This window comes from Spinacia oleracea, chromosome 3, assembly GCF_020520425.1.
Source record: "Spinacia oleracea cultivar Varoflay chromosome 3, BTI_SOV_V1, whole genome shotgun sequence".
Taxonomy (NCBI): Eukaryota; Viridiplantae; Streptophyta; class Magnoliopsida; order Caryophyllales; family Amaranthaceae; genus Spinacia; species Spinacia oleracea.
Genome location: NC_079489.1, coordinates 122,886,591 through 122,901,906, shown reverse-complemented (window position 1 = coordinate 122,901,906; position 15,316 = coordinate 122,886,591). Strand labels below are relative to the sequence as shown.

The 15,316-nt window shown below is 34.9% G+C and overlaps 1 protein-coding gene across 2 annotated transcripts; it reads left to right on the top strand.

The window, feature by feature from the left end:
• Positions 1–8,388: 8,388 nt before the first annotated feature.
• On the top strand, positions 8,389–10,707 carry LOC110781054 (WRKY transcription factor 8). 2 transcript variants are annotated; one of them, XM_021985317.2, is made up of 3 exons: positions 8,389–8,748; positions 8,844–9,095; positions 10,338–10,707. In XM_021985317.2, exons 1-3 carry the CDS (start codon positions 8,471–8,473, stop codon positions 10,513–10,515), a joined length of 708 nt encoding a protein of 235 aa, XP_021841009.1. In that variant the 5' UTR covers positions 8,389–8,470; the 3' UTR covers positions 10,516–10,707. The 2 variants fall into 2 exon arrangements, with proteins under 2 accessions (XP_021841009.1, XP_021841004.1); XM_021985312.2 differs by having other exon boundaries at positions 8,841–9,095.
• Positions 10,708–15,316: the final 4,609 nt, after the last annotated feature.

Sequence of the window (15,316 nt, the reverse complement as noted above, 5' to 3'; positions counted from 1 at the left end):
TAATCGAATCAAGTACTAATTGACTTCGATTATTCCAACTAAGATATGCCATATCTTATGGACCTAGATTGTGAAATTACAACACACAATCATTGATGATCATATTTGGTCTCAAGTAATCATCAACATGATCTAACCTAGATCTTTATGATTTCTTGCCAAGTGGATTTTATACTTCTGAATCTTTGAACTAGCCAAACAGATTCAACTTATATCACATTTGAGTAAATAAACCTATATTCACTCAAATCCATGTGAAATAATAAAGTCATAAAACCTTTCTTTAGCTTTGAACTCTATCGTCTAGGCGTTCTAACAATAGTTCATATTCTTTGTTACTTTCAACAAGTAAGACTAGCTTGTCTTAAGTTGATCTAGAAATCAACCAACTTTCAAAAGTCCATTAAAATAGAGCTTGTGAATGTTAACTTGTTGACATGGTCTAAGCAACAATGCCAAAGATTAGTGGAACTCAAATCAAGGGTTTGATTTGAACCTAGTAAAGTTCTTTAAAGAGTTGTTTGTTTTAATCAAGCATATTGACTCAACCTGTAATTGACCATTTCATTCAAATAAACAAACAAACATTGTTTTTGTTTTTCTTGAATGTGAGTCTTTCTGTGTTTGAAAACAGAAATTTAGGTATGTTGATTATGGAACAAAATAGCCATTAAGTTCCAGCCTTTGAAAGGACTTAAAACAAACTAGATGACCATACAACTAATGTAGCATTGCCATGCTTCATTTCCCACTTGTAGGCCATTAGTGTATCCTAGCTTCCATTGTTTGAGTTATCACCGAAGGAAGAACCTCAAGCGGTATATGATACCAAGGAAGTTTGATTGCTAGGTCACTTCTCTTTAAACATAAACTTATAGGTAGAAACGGAATCGTAAATTCCTTTCATTTGTTCCTTTGTTTTCCTATTTCTTGTACCCTTTCTTATAGTGTTAAGAATTGAATTCTTTAGTGTTGACTTTTATACTTTGTTAGACATGTCCAATGTCATCCCAACAAGGTTCTTACCATTTAATTTATGTTGAATATTAAGTTTCAACTAGATGATCTTACCAGAAGCTTCTAAAGTTCTCTAAGCATCGATCTATTCGAATGTCTAGGGACTAGACTCATTCGAGAATTAAATGGACAAAGATATTAGGTTGTTAACCATTGGTAAAGCTGAGCGTATTAAACTCAATGCTTTATGATCTCAAAACTACAGTGTATTTTGAATTCACAAGCACCAATTGGTTTACCATTCGATTTTGATACTCGAAAACAACCATAAAAGTTGCTATAAGAAACGTACATTTTAAATTGCTCATTTTCTCTCATTTCCTTGAATCGTTCTTGGATTCACTACCAATCGAGGAAATTTACTGTTACCTTTCTAAAAGGATTTATTGCAGTGCAAGATATTAAAACATACATTGAAGCATGCAAAGTCTAAACATTTATCATGAATAATAACTTGAAAATTAAAGCAATCATGCAATTTAAACAAGTCATTAGCATTTTATTCGAGTTTATTGTTCCGGCAGGTGTGAATAAAATGATTCCAAGATCCTAAAATCATTGAAGAACTAAGCACAGTTTGTCGACTTAATCCTAAAACATCTTAGGTAAGCAAAAGCCTTTTGCTAATAGTCTAGAAACTATTCTTGGTTGATAGGTACGTCTAAGAACTTATTAGGTAAACCTATCGATTTTGCCACGACATAAAAGGACTCCTTACTTATATCGTTGAGTTTCACCAAAACTAACATGTACTCACAATTATTTGTGTACCTTGCCCCTTTAGGACCAATAAGTAACACCTCGCTGAGCGAAAACTATTACTAGATTGATGTAAAGGATATCCAAGCAAGTGTATATTTTGGCATGGCACCTTTTAACTCAATTTTTAAGTTTGGAACTTAAGGCTCTTACTATGTTGGTTAGATTTTAAGTGAACTAAAATCCTTAATCATGCAACATAATCAAGCTTTTGATCTCATGCATTTTAAGACATATTTAAAAGCAATAAATAACTTAAAACATGTATAAGATAAATGTGATATAGTATGGCCCGACTTCATCTTGAAGCTTTAACTTCAAAGTCCGTCTTAAAAATCTCCGTGGGAGGCACCATTTTCTTCAAATAGGATAAGCTATAATTAAAACTAATTACAACTATTTGATGGTACGCAGACCATATTTGAATTGAAAAACAACTTTGGTACTTTAGACCAATTACATTCAAATTAATGGTACGCAGACCATATTTTCTATCCTATTTGGGCCATACTAGTCACTTCATAACCTGCAAAACAGTACATATACAATATATACCATTCACCCATTCATTATCATGAATGACCCACATAGCTGGTTAGTAAAACACATTATGCATCACATAAACATTTGCACCAATTAATCAAGGGCACCAATAATCTACAAATTATTCAGTCCTTATTAATTCTAATCAAGTTGTTTTAACCTTAAGGATTTGTAGACCTAATCAAGAGTTTATGACTAAAAAGGGCTCCCACTTAAACCAATAAATTCATATGCTTTACTAATTTTAAACATAAAAATGTATTTCTAGTCTAACCGGAAACATACAAATTTAATTAAAATTTAAAGCTCATATAATTTATAATTGAATCCATAAATTTAATTTAATTTCAGTCGTATTTAAATTAATTCATGATTTTAATTTTAGTAAAATAATTAGAATAAATAAAATTTATTATAATTACAATATTCAAAATTAAAATCCAAGAAAATAATTTAAATTATTAATTTTAAAATTAATTAAAATTACGTAAACTGAAAATTTCAAATTAAAATTTCAAAACGATCTAATCGCAACACAACAATCCCACGCAACGCACGCCCATGGGCCACACGCACACAGCCATCGCTGGCCATGTGCGCGCAGCCCATGCGTTGCGTCGCATCGCTGCTACTCACCATCGCAAGGCATCACGCGAGCTGGTGATCGTTGCGCGCGCCAGCGCTCGATGCACGCGAGCCATCGCTCGCTGCGCTCTCTCGCCAGCGCTCGATCCATGCGAGGCATCGATCGCTGCGCGCCTGCCTTTCCCGCACGCGAGCTTGCGCTCATCGCTCGAGGCAGCAGTATGCGAGCTTGCGCTCGCTGCGCGCGAGGCATCGACGCTGTGCGTAGCGCTCGTGGCACGCGAGCTTGCGCTCGCTGCGCGCGAGGCATCGACGCTGTGCGTAGCGCTCGTGGCACGCGAGCTTGCGCTCGCTGCGCGCGAGGCTCCGCATGCTTGCGCGAGGCAGTGTGCGCTGTGGCGCAGCACGCTTGCTGCCCACACGCGACTGCTGTGCCTTGCTTTCGCCCCTGCCCACACGCCCATTGCTCACAGCCCACGACACAAGGCAGGGCTGCTGCCTTGTGCTCTTGCACCATGCCCTTGCTCGCTGCATTCGTACCGCATGGGCGACGAGCTCCCTTGCTCGTCGTCGCATGCCTGTACTATACAACACCCCTTAAGGGTAACACGTAGCGTCCATTGCTTTGTGCGTGCAAGTTATATGAGCAAGTCGCATAAAAAATTAAAATTTTATATTCAAAATTAATGACAAATTAATAAATAATATTAATTTCATAATTTTAGGGCGAAAAATCGAAAATTTATTATTTAATTGATTTCCGATTAACATGGATTCAAGTCTAGGTCATAAAAATTTAAAATTTAACATAAATTTACAATTTTTATGGTGGTTTTTAATCATAGGTATCTAATTAAATTATAACTAATTATGAAAATCAAATTAATTCTAAATTATTCCAATTTTCAACAAATTAATCATAATTACAAATTAGATTGCATAATTAACAAGGCTAGGCATTCAAACTTGTTAAATATATACAGTAGGTCAATCAAAAATTCAAGATTTATCAACAAGAATCGCAAATATTTAATTTAACATCTTAAATTTACGAAATTTTGCATTCGAAAAACTAAAACCTCCGAAAAGTCATAGTTAGGCTTCGAATTTGAGAATTATGGGTTCGTCCGAAAAAGACTATTTTTGTCAAAATTTTAGAATGCCTTTTACATGCGGAATTGACACAAAAATCACTCGATTTGGATGAGTAACAAAGAAACTGCCGAAAAACTGCGTACGTATAATTAAATAAACGCAATTTGCAATTAATTAACAATTACGAAAATCAATCACCCTTTTAATTCTTGCAAATTTGTAATATTTAACCATGTTCATGCAATTTAGATTATGAAAATAATAAGAGGCTCGTGATACCACTGTTAGGTTATGATACATATGACAATTCATAAATCATGCGGAAAAACCATAAAGCTAGGAAAGCATATTATTTACACATAATCATTTAGCATAGTTTAGATGCATACACTTTGTTGCGTGCCCTCCCTAGCTGCGCCCGAACCGAACAAGAACAAGTCTTTAGGACTCCAAGTTTCGTCCCTCCGTAGATAGTCCACAGCACGTCCGGATCCGCCTTAAGCTTGACCAACTAGGATCGCCCTTAAGGTACTTAGAATTTTCGGCTAATGTAGGCAATTGTATGACTGAATTTTTGCTCTCAAAAATCACTTTGAATACTTGAATACTCTGTTCAAAATAATGACCCTAGGCCTTTATTTATAGAGGTATGGAAAGGGAATTGTAATCCTATTAGGATACGAATTAATTAAACTAGAATCCTAATAGAATTCTTATTTAATTAATTCATCCTTTTAGGTTTAGGAATTTAATCATATGTCGAAACCTGATAGCTTTAGGATTCGTATAGCACACAAACACACACACACACGCACAGCAGCCCTCGAGGGGCGCCATACGCGCGCGCGCAGCCCGCGAGCTCGTAGCCCATTGCCACGAGGCCCACACGCTGCCGCAGCGTTGGCGCGCGCTGGACCTGCCTTGCGTTGGGCCTGGAGCAGCCTTGGCTGGTGCGTTGTGGCGTGCTGGCTTGCTGGACGATGGCCCGGCTTCGTGCTGGGCCTTCGTCTGGCAGGCCTCGTCCGATGCTAATTCGTACGATACGCTTCCGATTAATTTCCCGATTCCGGAATTCATTTCCGATACGAACAATATTTAATATTTCCGATTCCGGAATTAATTTCCGTTTCGAACAAATATTTAATATTTCCGTTTCCGGAATTATTTTCCGATTCCGATAATATTTCCGATTCTGACAATATTTCCGTTTCCGGCAATATTTCCGATTCCGGCAATATTTCCATTTCCGATAATATTTTCCGATACGTACCATGTTTCCGTTTCCGGCAACATCTACGACTTGGATAATATTTATATTTCCGATACGATCCATATTTCCGTTTCCGGCAATATCATCGTTTCCGGAGCATTCATTTCTTGCCTGTGACGATCTCAGCTCCCACTGAAACCAAGATCCGTCGATTCCGAATATCCATAGATGGAGTATTTAATGCCATTATATACTTGATCCGTTTACGTACTATTTGTGTGACCCTACGGGTTCAGTCAAGAGTAAGATGTGGATTAATATCATTAATTCCACTTGAACTGAAGCGGCCTCTAGCTAGGCATTCAGCTCACTTGATCTCACTGAATTATTAACTTGTTAATTAATACTGAACCGCACTTATTAGACTTAACATAGAATGCATACTTGGACCAAGGGCATTATTTCCTTCACGTATGCCTTTTATTTGGTTTTTTATTTTGATTTATGGAGCCTTATGAGTCGCCTGCTCTGTAACAGGGGACTCTAAAAGTTTATGTGTCGCCTATTTGTTTGAGGCGACTCGAAAAGTCCGACTCCATAAGGTGTTTTTGTAGTAGTTTGATCTCCCATAAAACCTTCCTACTGACATCCCTATTTCCACACTTCCAAGAACAATTAGATAGTGAAGGTCGGACTTATAACCTTGAGGGCACGCTTGGATTGAGTGTAATGGATTATGGGGGAAATAAAAGTCAAACTACCATAATAAAAGGACAAGGAAGGTGAATTGAGTTGTTTGCAAGGAGGGCGGTGTGATGGTATTGTGATGAGAATTTGTGGTAGTGGTGATGTTGTGAGGAGAAGAGAGGAAGGGGGGAAGTAATTACCACCAAATGAGGGTAATAATCACCCTAGTGGGATGGTGGGTAACTATTCCCCCCCCCCCCCCCCATGATGAGGGTATTTGTTCCCCCTTCCCTTTTATTTTCTTCTTGCCAACACTAGCTTGTTCCCTTTGCCACCACTTCATCCCCTCATCATCACTTTCAATTACCTTAGTTTGACTTTTATTACCCCTTTAATACATTACCCTCAATCCAAGCATGCCCTAAAAGTCACAATATAAAATTTCCACCATTTCCTTTCTCCGCCAAGCAAGCTTAACTCAAAACATCGTATGGTATTAAAATGAATATTTAAGTGTGCTAAAATCCTAAAAATGAACTATTTTGTATGAATAAAAAAGAACAAACTCATACAACTATACAAGTTATTCTAGTAAAATACTCACTCCGTCCTAAATAAGTATCCTAATGGAATGAATGCGTGGGGATTAAGAAAACTGAAAAGAGTATAAGAAAAACAATGATTGAGAGTGTTTTTTTTTGGAAAAAATGATATTGTAAATAATTGTTTATTGTTAAAGTACAAAGAAAAGTAGATATAAAATGGGAAAAGTGTAGAATGTGTAAGAAAAAACAATACTTCCTCCATTTTTTTATAATTGCACCATCTTAGATTTCACGCTTGCCAATGTACTATTTTAACCATCAATATCTCTCAATATACATTTGAAAAAATTATAAAAATTTGATAATTTAAAAGTATATTTCGAGACGAATCTAACAAGATCTCACATGAATATATTTTTCTTTACATATAAATCATAAAAAATAATTATATAAGAATATGTAAATAGTGCCAAAACCTAAGATGGTGCAATTAAAAAAATGGAGGAAGTATAATTTATGGAAAAGTGTATGAAAAAATGGAAAAGTGTATGTCTAAAAATAGATATCAACACTTATTAGGGAACGCTATTTATCAAAATATGACACTTATTTAGAAACGGATGGAGTAACAAACACGTACAATTATTAAAAACTTTATTAAGATAGATGTTAGATTCAAACATCACAAGTGAATATCACACATTAATAAAAGAAGAGGGAAACGTTCACTAGCTTTATACGGAGTAAGATATTTCTTTGGGTTGTCCTCCTTTAAGATGGTATCATTGATGTCATGGTGACATCATATTTCTAAGTTAATTGATTGTAACGACGATTTGCCATATTTCCGCAGCCCTTTTGTTTTTAAATTGATACTCCGTAGTCATTTGCAGTGGGTTGCATGTAGAGATGTTAAAAAGTGATCCGATCCGAAAATCCGACCTGAACCGACCGAATTCGTAATCGACTATGACCCGAAATTACGGTAAAACAGGTAACCCGAAATCCGACCTGTACCCGCCCGAAAAAACCGATAACCGATTTTAACCCGATGTTGTAACATCCGAACCCGAACCCGACATCCGACCCGAAAATGACCGATAATCGAACTGACCCGACCGAACAATGACCCGAACCCGATTTGATACCCGACCCTATGTCAACCCGAAACCGATTGTAACTCGATGAAACCTGCTATTGACCCGACCTGTGAGAACCCGCTACTCGATTTACCCGAGTTATCAATGACACGACCAAATATTAACTTCATTGATATATCTATTTTAATTATTTATTGCTAAATATTGAAAAATTTAACTCTAAAATAAGTTAAACAAAAATTTTTAGAATATAAAATCCTTAAAATGTATAGGTTAATTATCAGACCCGAGTTTGACCCGTCTCTGAGAGTGACCCGATCTGAATTCTATTTGATCTGATTATTATCCGATCCAAACTAAGACCCGAACCCGAAAATAATTGTGTTGCAAACCGACTTAAAACCGACTCGATAAGACCCGAACCCGAAATAATCTGCTACAAACCGACTTAAACCCGACCCGATAAGACCCGAACTCGAAATCAAACCTGACCGAAATGTGACCCGACTCGAACCCGACCTGAACCTGGGATAGGAAAAAACCCGATATGACCCGACCTGAAATCGAACCGACCGAACCCGAACTCAACCCGAATGAAATATTAACCCGACACGACCCGACTTGATCATAATCCGAAACCCGAGATGACCCGATCCAAACCCGACCCAATGACCTGTTTTGACAGCTCTAGTTGCATGTAGAATACTCCGTATGCTAAAATTAAAAAAGAGAGATCAAGAATTCGATTCTGGTAACAGTAAAAAATATTCTCAAACAATAATAAAAAAAACCTAGCTTAGCTTTCGATTTACCTATATAGCTATAAGCTTATCTTTGTCCATTTTCCTACATTCTTCTTCATTTCTTCCTGACAATAAAAAAACCCACGTTTTTTTTAGAGAGAGAAAACGAAAAAGAAAAAGAAAGAGATGGAGATGTTAAACCAGGGTTTAATGGAGGGATTATCAAGTTCTCAAATTGGGTTTTACCTAAACTCTACAAATTTGAATAACTACTCTCCTCCACCACTTGGTACTAATCATCATCATCATCAACAACAACAACAATCTGATGATCTTAAACCCTTGAATCATAATCATAGTAATTATTATTTACAGTCTTCGTTTACCTTAGATCATGTAACATCTACTCTTACAAAGGCAGCTAGCCGAGAAGATGATTATTTATCTGTAAATTATAACTTATGGTAAACTCTTCATCCTATATACAGTAATTTTAATTAAGTACTTGTAACAAGTTGGATTTTCCTTTTAAAGTAATTGATTATTGTTCTGTTAGCAGGTCGGCGGCGTGGGGAGAAGGGACGAAGGGATTATTCCAGTTAGGAGGAAGCAAAAGAAGTTGTAATGGAGAAGATGATTATCCTAATTATGTAGGGGTATCTGCGGTCAAAATGAAGAAAATTAAGGGAAGAAGAAAGGTCAGGGAACCGCGATTTTGTTTCAAGACCATGAGTGATGTGGATGTGTTAGATGATGGTTATAAATGGAGGAAATATGGTCAGAAAGTTGTCAAGAACACTCTTCACCCTAGGTACTCTACCATTTCTCTATTTAAACTCTTAATTCATTTCTATCATTATCAAAATTTACTAATTACTAGTACTAAACATTATGCATGCATTTGTTTATTCTCTAATTAATTATTGTTGTAATCAGAAACTAGTTTGATGAACTACATAAGTAACCAATCTGTGTATATATTAGTAAATGATTAAATTAGTTGATTATATATGTTTTATTAGAAAGACATGATCATGAATATATATATAACTATCATTGTTCATTGATGGATCCGAGAAAATTAACTGTGTAGAGAGATGGAGTAATTAAGCAATGATTCCTTCTCATTAAGCCAAAAAAATAGTAGTGAAAGTTATAATAATTAAGGGGTGGACCTTAGATAATCATGCTACATTTTAAGCCATCAAGCAAAAAGGTATAACTTTCAGAATCTAGTACATCTTTTTTTTTCTTGTCTTTTTTTTTTTATTGAACAAGTTTGATTAATTAAGCCTTGGATTAAGAAAAAGTTATACAAACAATCACAATTAGTTATATACGGAGTAGTTCCTTGATATTTAAACCCAAATCAAATGTAGTACGGAGTATTTTGCATTGTCGATCTTGCACATAGATAGATAGATAGATAGATAGCATTGTATTAGTTCTTGATCATGAACTAACATATCACTTAACTTCAATTCTATGACTAATCAAAAAATTAGAAGAAAAGTGGTAGGTAGTGCATCTGACGGATATATATGTGACTATTTTAGTTGAGAGCATTAGTTCAAACCTAATCGACTCGACTTCTTACCAAATTCAAACTTGGCTAATATATATCAAGTTTAGTTGATTGAGTAATTCAAAGAACAAGTTTGATTCGTTTGCCACTCTTAATTTAGTGTTCCTTAGATCTCTCATCTTTTTATCAACGTGATGTTTTATAGGTCGAATTTTTAACAATTTGAAACTTCAAAAAATTTTAACATAAATCTTAGACAATGATAGAATGTTAAGTTCAATAGGTGGGTAGCTGTTTCAACCTCCATAATGAATACCGACCGTTACAGAAATACTTCAACTTTCCTAATTACTATCTCAAACATATATAGAATGAGTGGTTTGTTAAGTGATTTTGTTTTTTTCATGAAAATGTGTTAGTAAGCATAATGTACTTAAGAAAGTAAAAATGAATTAAATTCTTAATTACAGGTTTGAACCATGATTAATTAGTTAATTAACCTATTGATGAATAAATATGTGTGGGCAGGAGTTATTACCGGTGCACACAAGACAACTGTAGAGTGAAGAAAAGAGTGGAAAGATTAGCTGAAGATCCAAGGATGGTGATCACAAGTTATGAAGGCCGACACGTCCATTCGCCTTCCAACGACCTCGATGAATCGCAAGGCGGTACCCAACCCCAGCTTAACAACTTCTTCTGGTGAATGCTCATCATCAATTCATCATAGATCTAAGCATATATACATACACTACTCGTCTACTCCTTAATTATAAGTATGATAAATTAATTAACCTTTTTCCCTTAAGATATATTGTTACTACTTATTAGTCGGTTAATTAGCTACACTAAATCATCGACGAAGCGTACGGTATTGAGGTGGTGGTGTTGTTTTTAATATGCCATGTCAAATCAATCCCAAATCTAGCTTGCTCCTTTTTTATCATCGTGTTTTTGTAAGTGACTCGTCTATTGTGGTAAAAATAATAAACTACCAAGTACTTGTATAACCGTCTTCTACTTGTTAGAAAGCCTAAATACTGTCTTTCCCATTCTCTCTTTGTTATGCGAGGTGTTGTGACTTTTTAGTTGCAAAGTTAATCCATCTACTTCACTTTACCAAACTACTTGATAGAGTATAAAACTAATCTTGGGGCTTCAATTATCAGCTTAAGTTTTTTATTGAGTTGGTCATTTGACATGGTATCAAAGCCAACGTACGTAACGCAAAGGTCACGGGTTTAAATCTCATCCCCACCCCTCCTTTCAAAGTAGAATATTTCGCGCTAGGTATGAGGAGGCATGTGTTGCATCCACACTTCAAGCCCAGAGGACTTTCATGTGAGGGGGCGTGATAGAGTATAAAACTAATCTTGGGGCTTCAATCATCAGTTTAATCTTTTGGTTGAGTTGATCCTTTGACACTACTCTCATGCATATTTAATAACCTATCTATATATTCCTTAAGTATATCTTAACTTACGGGACATGAATGTTGTTATAACCAAACGTGTGTCACGAACAATTAGGAATAAACCCTACAAACAATAATAAAGACACAAGTGTTTGTGAGGAAATTTATATTTTTTCCCCTCAAATATTATCGTATTATTAATTTCCTTCAAAATAATACAATAACGGCTTAAACCCCATTTTATAGGCTAAACTAGAAACCCTCATCTATTAGAATTATACTTGCTCCCCAAGTCTAAATAATTCTATATGCATTCCGTATGCGTGCAAATATTCCATTGCAAACAATAGATACCACAAGAGCCTTAGTTATGCCCTTATGAATAGAATGTTTATAGCATGGGCAAACTCAAAAGAACCTAAAAAAAAATACTTGAAAGACGGAGGCAGCATTTGATTTAGACTTTAGAGGGAGGGGGTACCTTTTTATTTTATTTTTATACTATTAGGGACCTCTTCATCCAAGCCCGTTTCGTTAATGTAATCCATTAAGTTTGGAATTTATGACTTTGTCCATGCCACTTCCCTTTTAAGCCCGTTTCTTTTTATACTAGTTTATAGGTCCATTATGTGAGTAGGCCATTCTATACCTACTCATTTGTAGGCCCATTTTCATAAAGGATTACTCCGTATGTTTCTACTAGTTCACAGGCCCAATTATCATGTTAGCCATTCTATTTCTAGTTTCTACTTCACTGGTCAACAAAACTATTGCTCTATTTCATCAAAAAAAAAACTAATTGCTCTATGTTCATAATATCAAGGCTTCACTAGTCACTAGTCACTAGTCAGCAAAACTATTGCTCTATGTTTATAAATCAAGGTCAGTTTGGAGGTCGTAACAAATTATGTTGGCAAAAATAAATTTATATGTACATTTTTAAGTGTTATAATGAAAGCAGATTGTAATTGACCGTAAATAAAGAACACATAGACATATTCCAGCAGTAAGGAAAATCAATGTTCATAGCCATGTCAAATGTTAGTTTATCCCAATTGTTTTTTTTTTTTGATATGTTTTCATTGGGCCCATTAACATTTTGGGATGATATTTGGAAATTGGAAGGATACCTATAAAGAAAAACACAAGTTTATGATGAGATCATGAGATTGCATTAACATCATACCATGGATATTATGTGGTTACTTTTCTTGTTAAATTGCATTTATTTTCATTCTTATTCTCACTACTCCCTCCGTCCCGGAATACTCGATCCGGTTTGACCGGCACAGAGTTTAAGGGACTTGTATTGACTTATTTAATTTAATAGGTAGTATTTAATAGTGGGGTATTATTTTAATGTAGTTAGTGGGAAATGTGTGAAGGGGTGGGGTTGGGAGAGAGTAGGGGTTGAATTTTTAATTATTTTTTGTATGGAGTAGGGGGTAGGTGGGTTAATAGGGGTGGAGTGAGAAATAATATAATATTGTTAGAATATTTCCATTTTTAGAAACAGGTCAAGTATTAAGGGACGGCCCGATAAGAAAAACAGGTCAAGTATTCCGGGACGGAGGGAGTATTTCTTATCGACTATCAATAGTCCGTCAGTTCTTATCCGATTTTTTCCGGTTGGGTAGTCCTTGTACCAGGTTATTCATTACACGCATGATTTTTAAATTTTTAAGATATATTGATATTATAGTCTTGAAGATTTACTAATATGTAATATGATACTCGACAGTCATCATTAGTAATAATCTTCTCTTAAAAAGTAAGAAAGAACCTAAATGTAATAATGCTCCTTAAACGATGTTATGGGTTTTTAGTATGAATATTTATTATACTCATCAACGTTGGTTGTACATGGATGCAATCTATATTATAGTATTTTATGCACGCGATACATGCGAATATAAAAACGCAAATTTGATACACTTAAACAAACTACTGTAAAATCAAGATAAAATCATCAATATTAACCCATAATACAAAACTTTCATAATTCAATGTAAAGCCAATAGATCGATGTGATTACAAAGAACAAAAAAGGAGCATCCTCCTTTTCTATTTATTGATCCAGATCACAAATCACAAATTACAATCCCAAAGAGGAAAGCATTTGTTTTATTAAGTGCATGATCGAAATAAAGACAAACTTAATTAATTACATAAATCAGATGGTAGTTGTAGCCTGTTAGCCTGTAGCAAGCAAGCTGAAGTTTGTAGAACCTTGCAACTGCATAAGTAGCAGTAACTTAAGCCACAACCTTGCCTCGAACTCTCCAAGAATTGGGTCAGTGGTCTCAGCTTTGCTTCCAGAATGTTGGTCCAGTTTCACATGAGAAACAAATAATTAGTCACACATGCAACATAATTGAATAATGTAAAGGATAAAAAAATCTAAAAGAAAATGTTTCATGACAAATTTCCTTTCAATATCTATCAGTGAGTCCGACACACATTCTTTTTCTGGTTTGCCTATACATATCCCTAGTGATAGAACTAATCAAGGAATTCATGACAAAATCATTGAAAAGGGGAAATACATTTATGAGCTTATGGACTTGAGATCTAAGACCTGTGATTTCATCATCAAGATCTGCGTGCATAGGATCATTAATCCGCATGTACCTTATCTGAATTACCCACCTACCGAATGCTCAACCCTTCGCTGCACTCAAAAATCAAACAAAAAATACCTAGAAAAAGAAATTTAATCAAAAGACAAAAAAAAAAAAAATCAATAGGCAATAAATATCCTAAGATTTTTTTAATAATGTAGCATTCGTACAATCACATCTGACAAAAAATGAGCTAAAGTGATCAAACGAAGCAAAATCAAAACTCACCGGCGCCACTTGCGAAGAGTAGTCCCTTCCTCATTCATCTGATGATGTAGAGGAAGAATATGACCATCACAGCGTATGTCAGGCTAAGAGCATCTTCATTAGTTCATTAGTTCAGTTGTTCTGGTCACGAAGCGTATGTCAAGCAATCCTGCAGTCACATTGCGAATCAGGTTAGTTGATTATGCATATATAGGTTGGTTTAGCCTTATCGGATACTCGACACTAATCTGAAAAAAATGAACAAATCTGAACTGAACAAAGGAACAAATTACCTCTAGAATAATTCTGATCTTTATAAACTTCTGCTAGGCTCTTTCACACCCTCTATTGCTTCTTATTTTAGTAAAAAAAAAAAAAAAAAAAATCAAAAAATCAATATACTTTCACAAAAATCAGTTTCTGATGCAGGCTGAACTCAAATCAGTTTCTGATGCAGGCTCAACTTAAATCATAAATAACAGTAACAAAAAAATTAAGCAATATAATTAATTGCACTTAAATACCTGTCCAACTGCACTTAGTAGTATTACATCTGAGTTATATTGCTGAATCTATAACAAACACAAAAAGAACAAATCATTAATTTCTCAACAAAAATGGAAATAAATTCAATTAATTGGAAATAAACCAAATATCAAAATCAATAATCAATCCGTAAATTATGTGGCGTTACCTAATTCATTAGTCCATCCAGAAGTATTCAACACTTTCTGTGACGTTAAATTGCAATTTCCTATTCCTATACCCAACCAAACACATCACTGAACTACAGAAGTCAATAAAATCACACTAACAGTGATTAATCATACTACACTAATTTAATTAAGACAGGTGTATGATACGGATCAAATTCGGATGTAGTTGGAGGTTAGCTTTGATGAACCGGTTGTGCTATGCATAAAAAAAGGTAAGGTAAATGGCGATCGTGCAAAATAGCTCAACATCTAACACTCATTATTGTGGAAGTGATGCCAATTGTCAATTAGTTTAGGCCTTGTTCTTTTTGTTTCGTCTGATCTAATAAACAATAAGTTGAAAAAAACAAAGACTTACTACGTAAAGTAGAAAATGAGGTATTTTTACGGAATATATATATATATATATATATATATATATATATATATATATATATATATATATATATATATATATATATATATATATATATATATATATTTTGTGCACCTAAATGTACAACGGTGCTGGTACCGGTCCATCACATTTAAGCCGTGTAAATGAGGGTT

Coding starts and splice junctions, on each gene's coding strand:
- LOC110781054 (XM_021985312.2), top strand. CDS start 8,471: ATGGAGATGTTAAACCAGGGTTTAATGGAGGGATTATCAAGTTCTCAA. Junction 8,749..8,840: donor TCTGTAAATTATAACTTATG/GTAAACTCTTCA, acceptor TTGTTCTGTTAG/CAGGTCGGCGGCGTGGGGAG. Junction 9,096..10,337: donor AAGAACACTCTTCACCCTAG/GTACTCTACCAT, acceptor ATGTGTGGGCAG/GAGTTATTACCGGTGCACAC.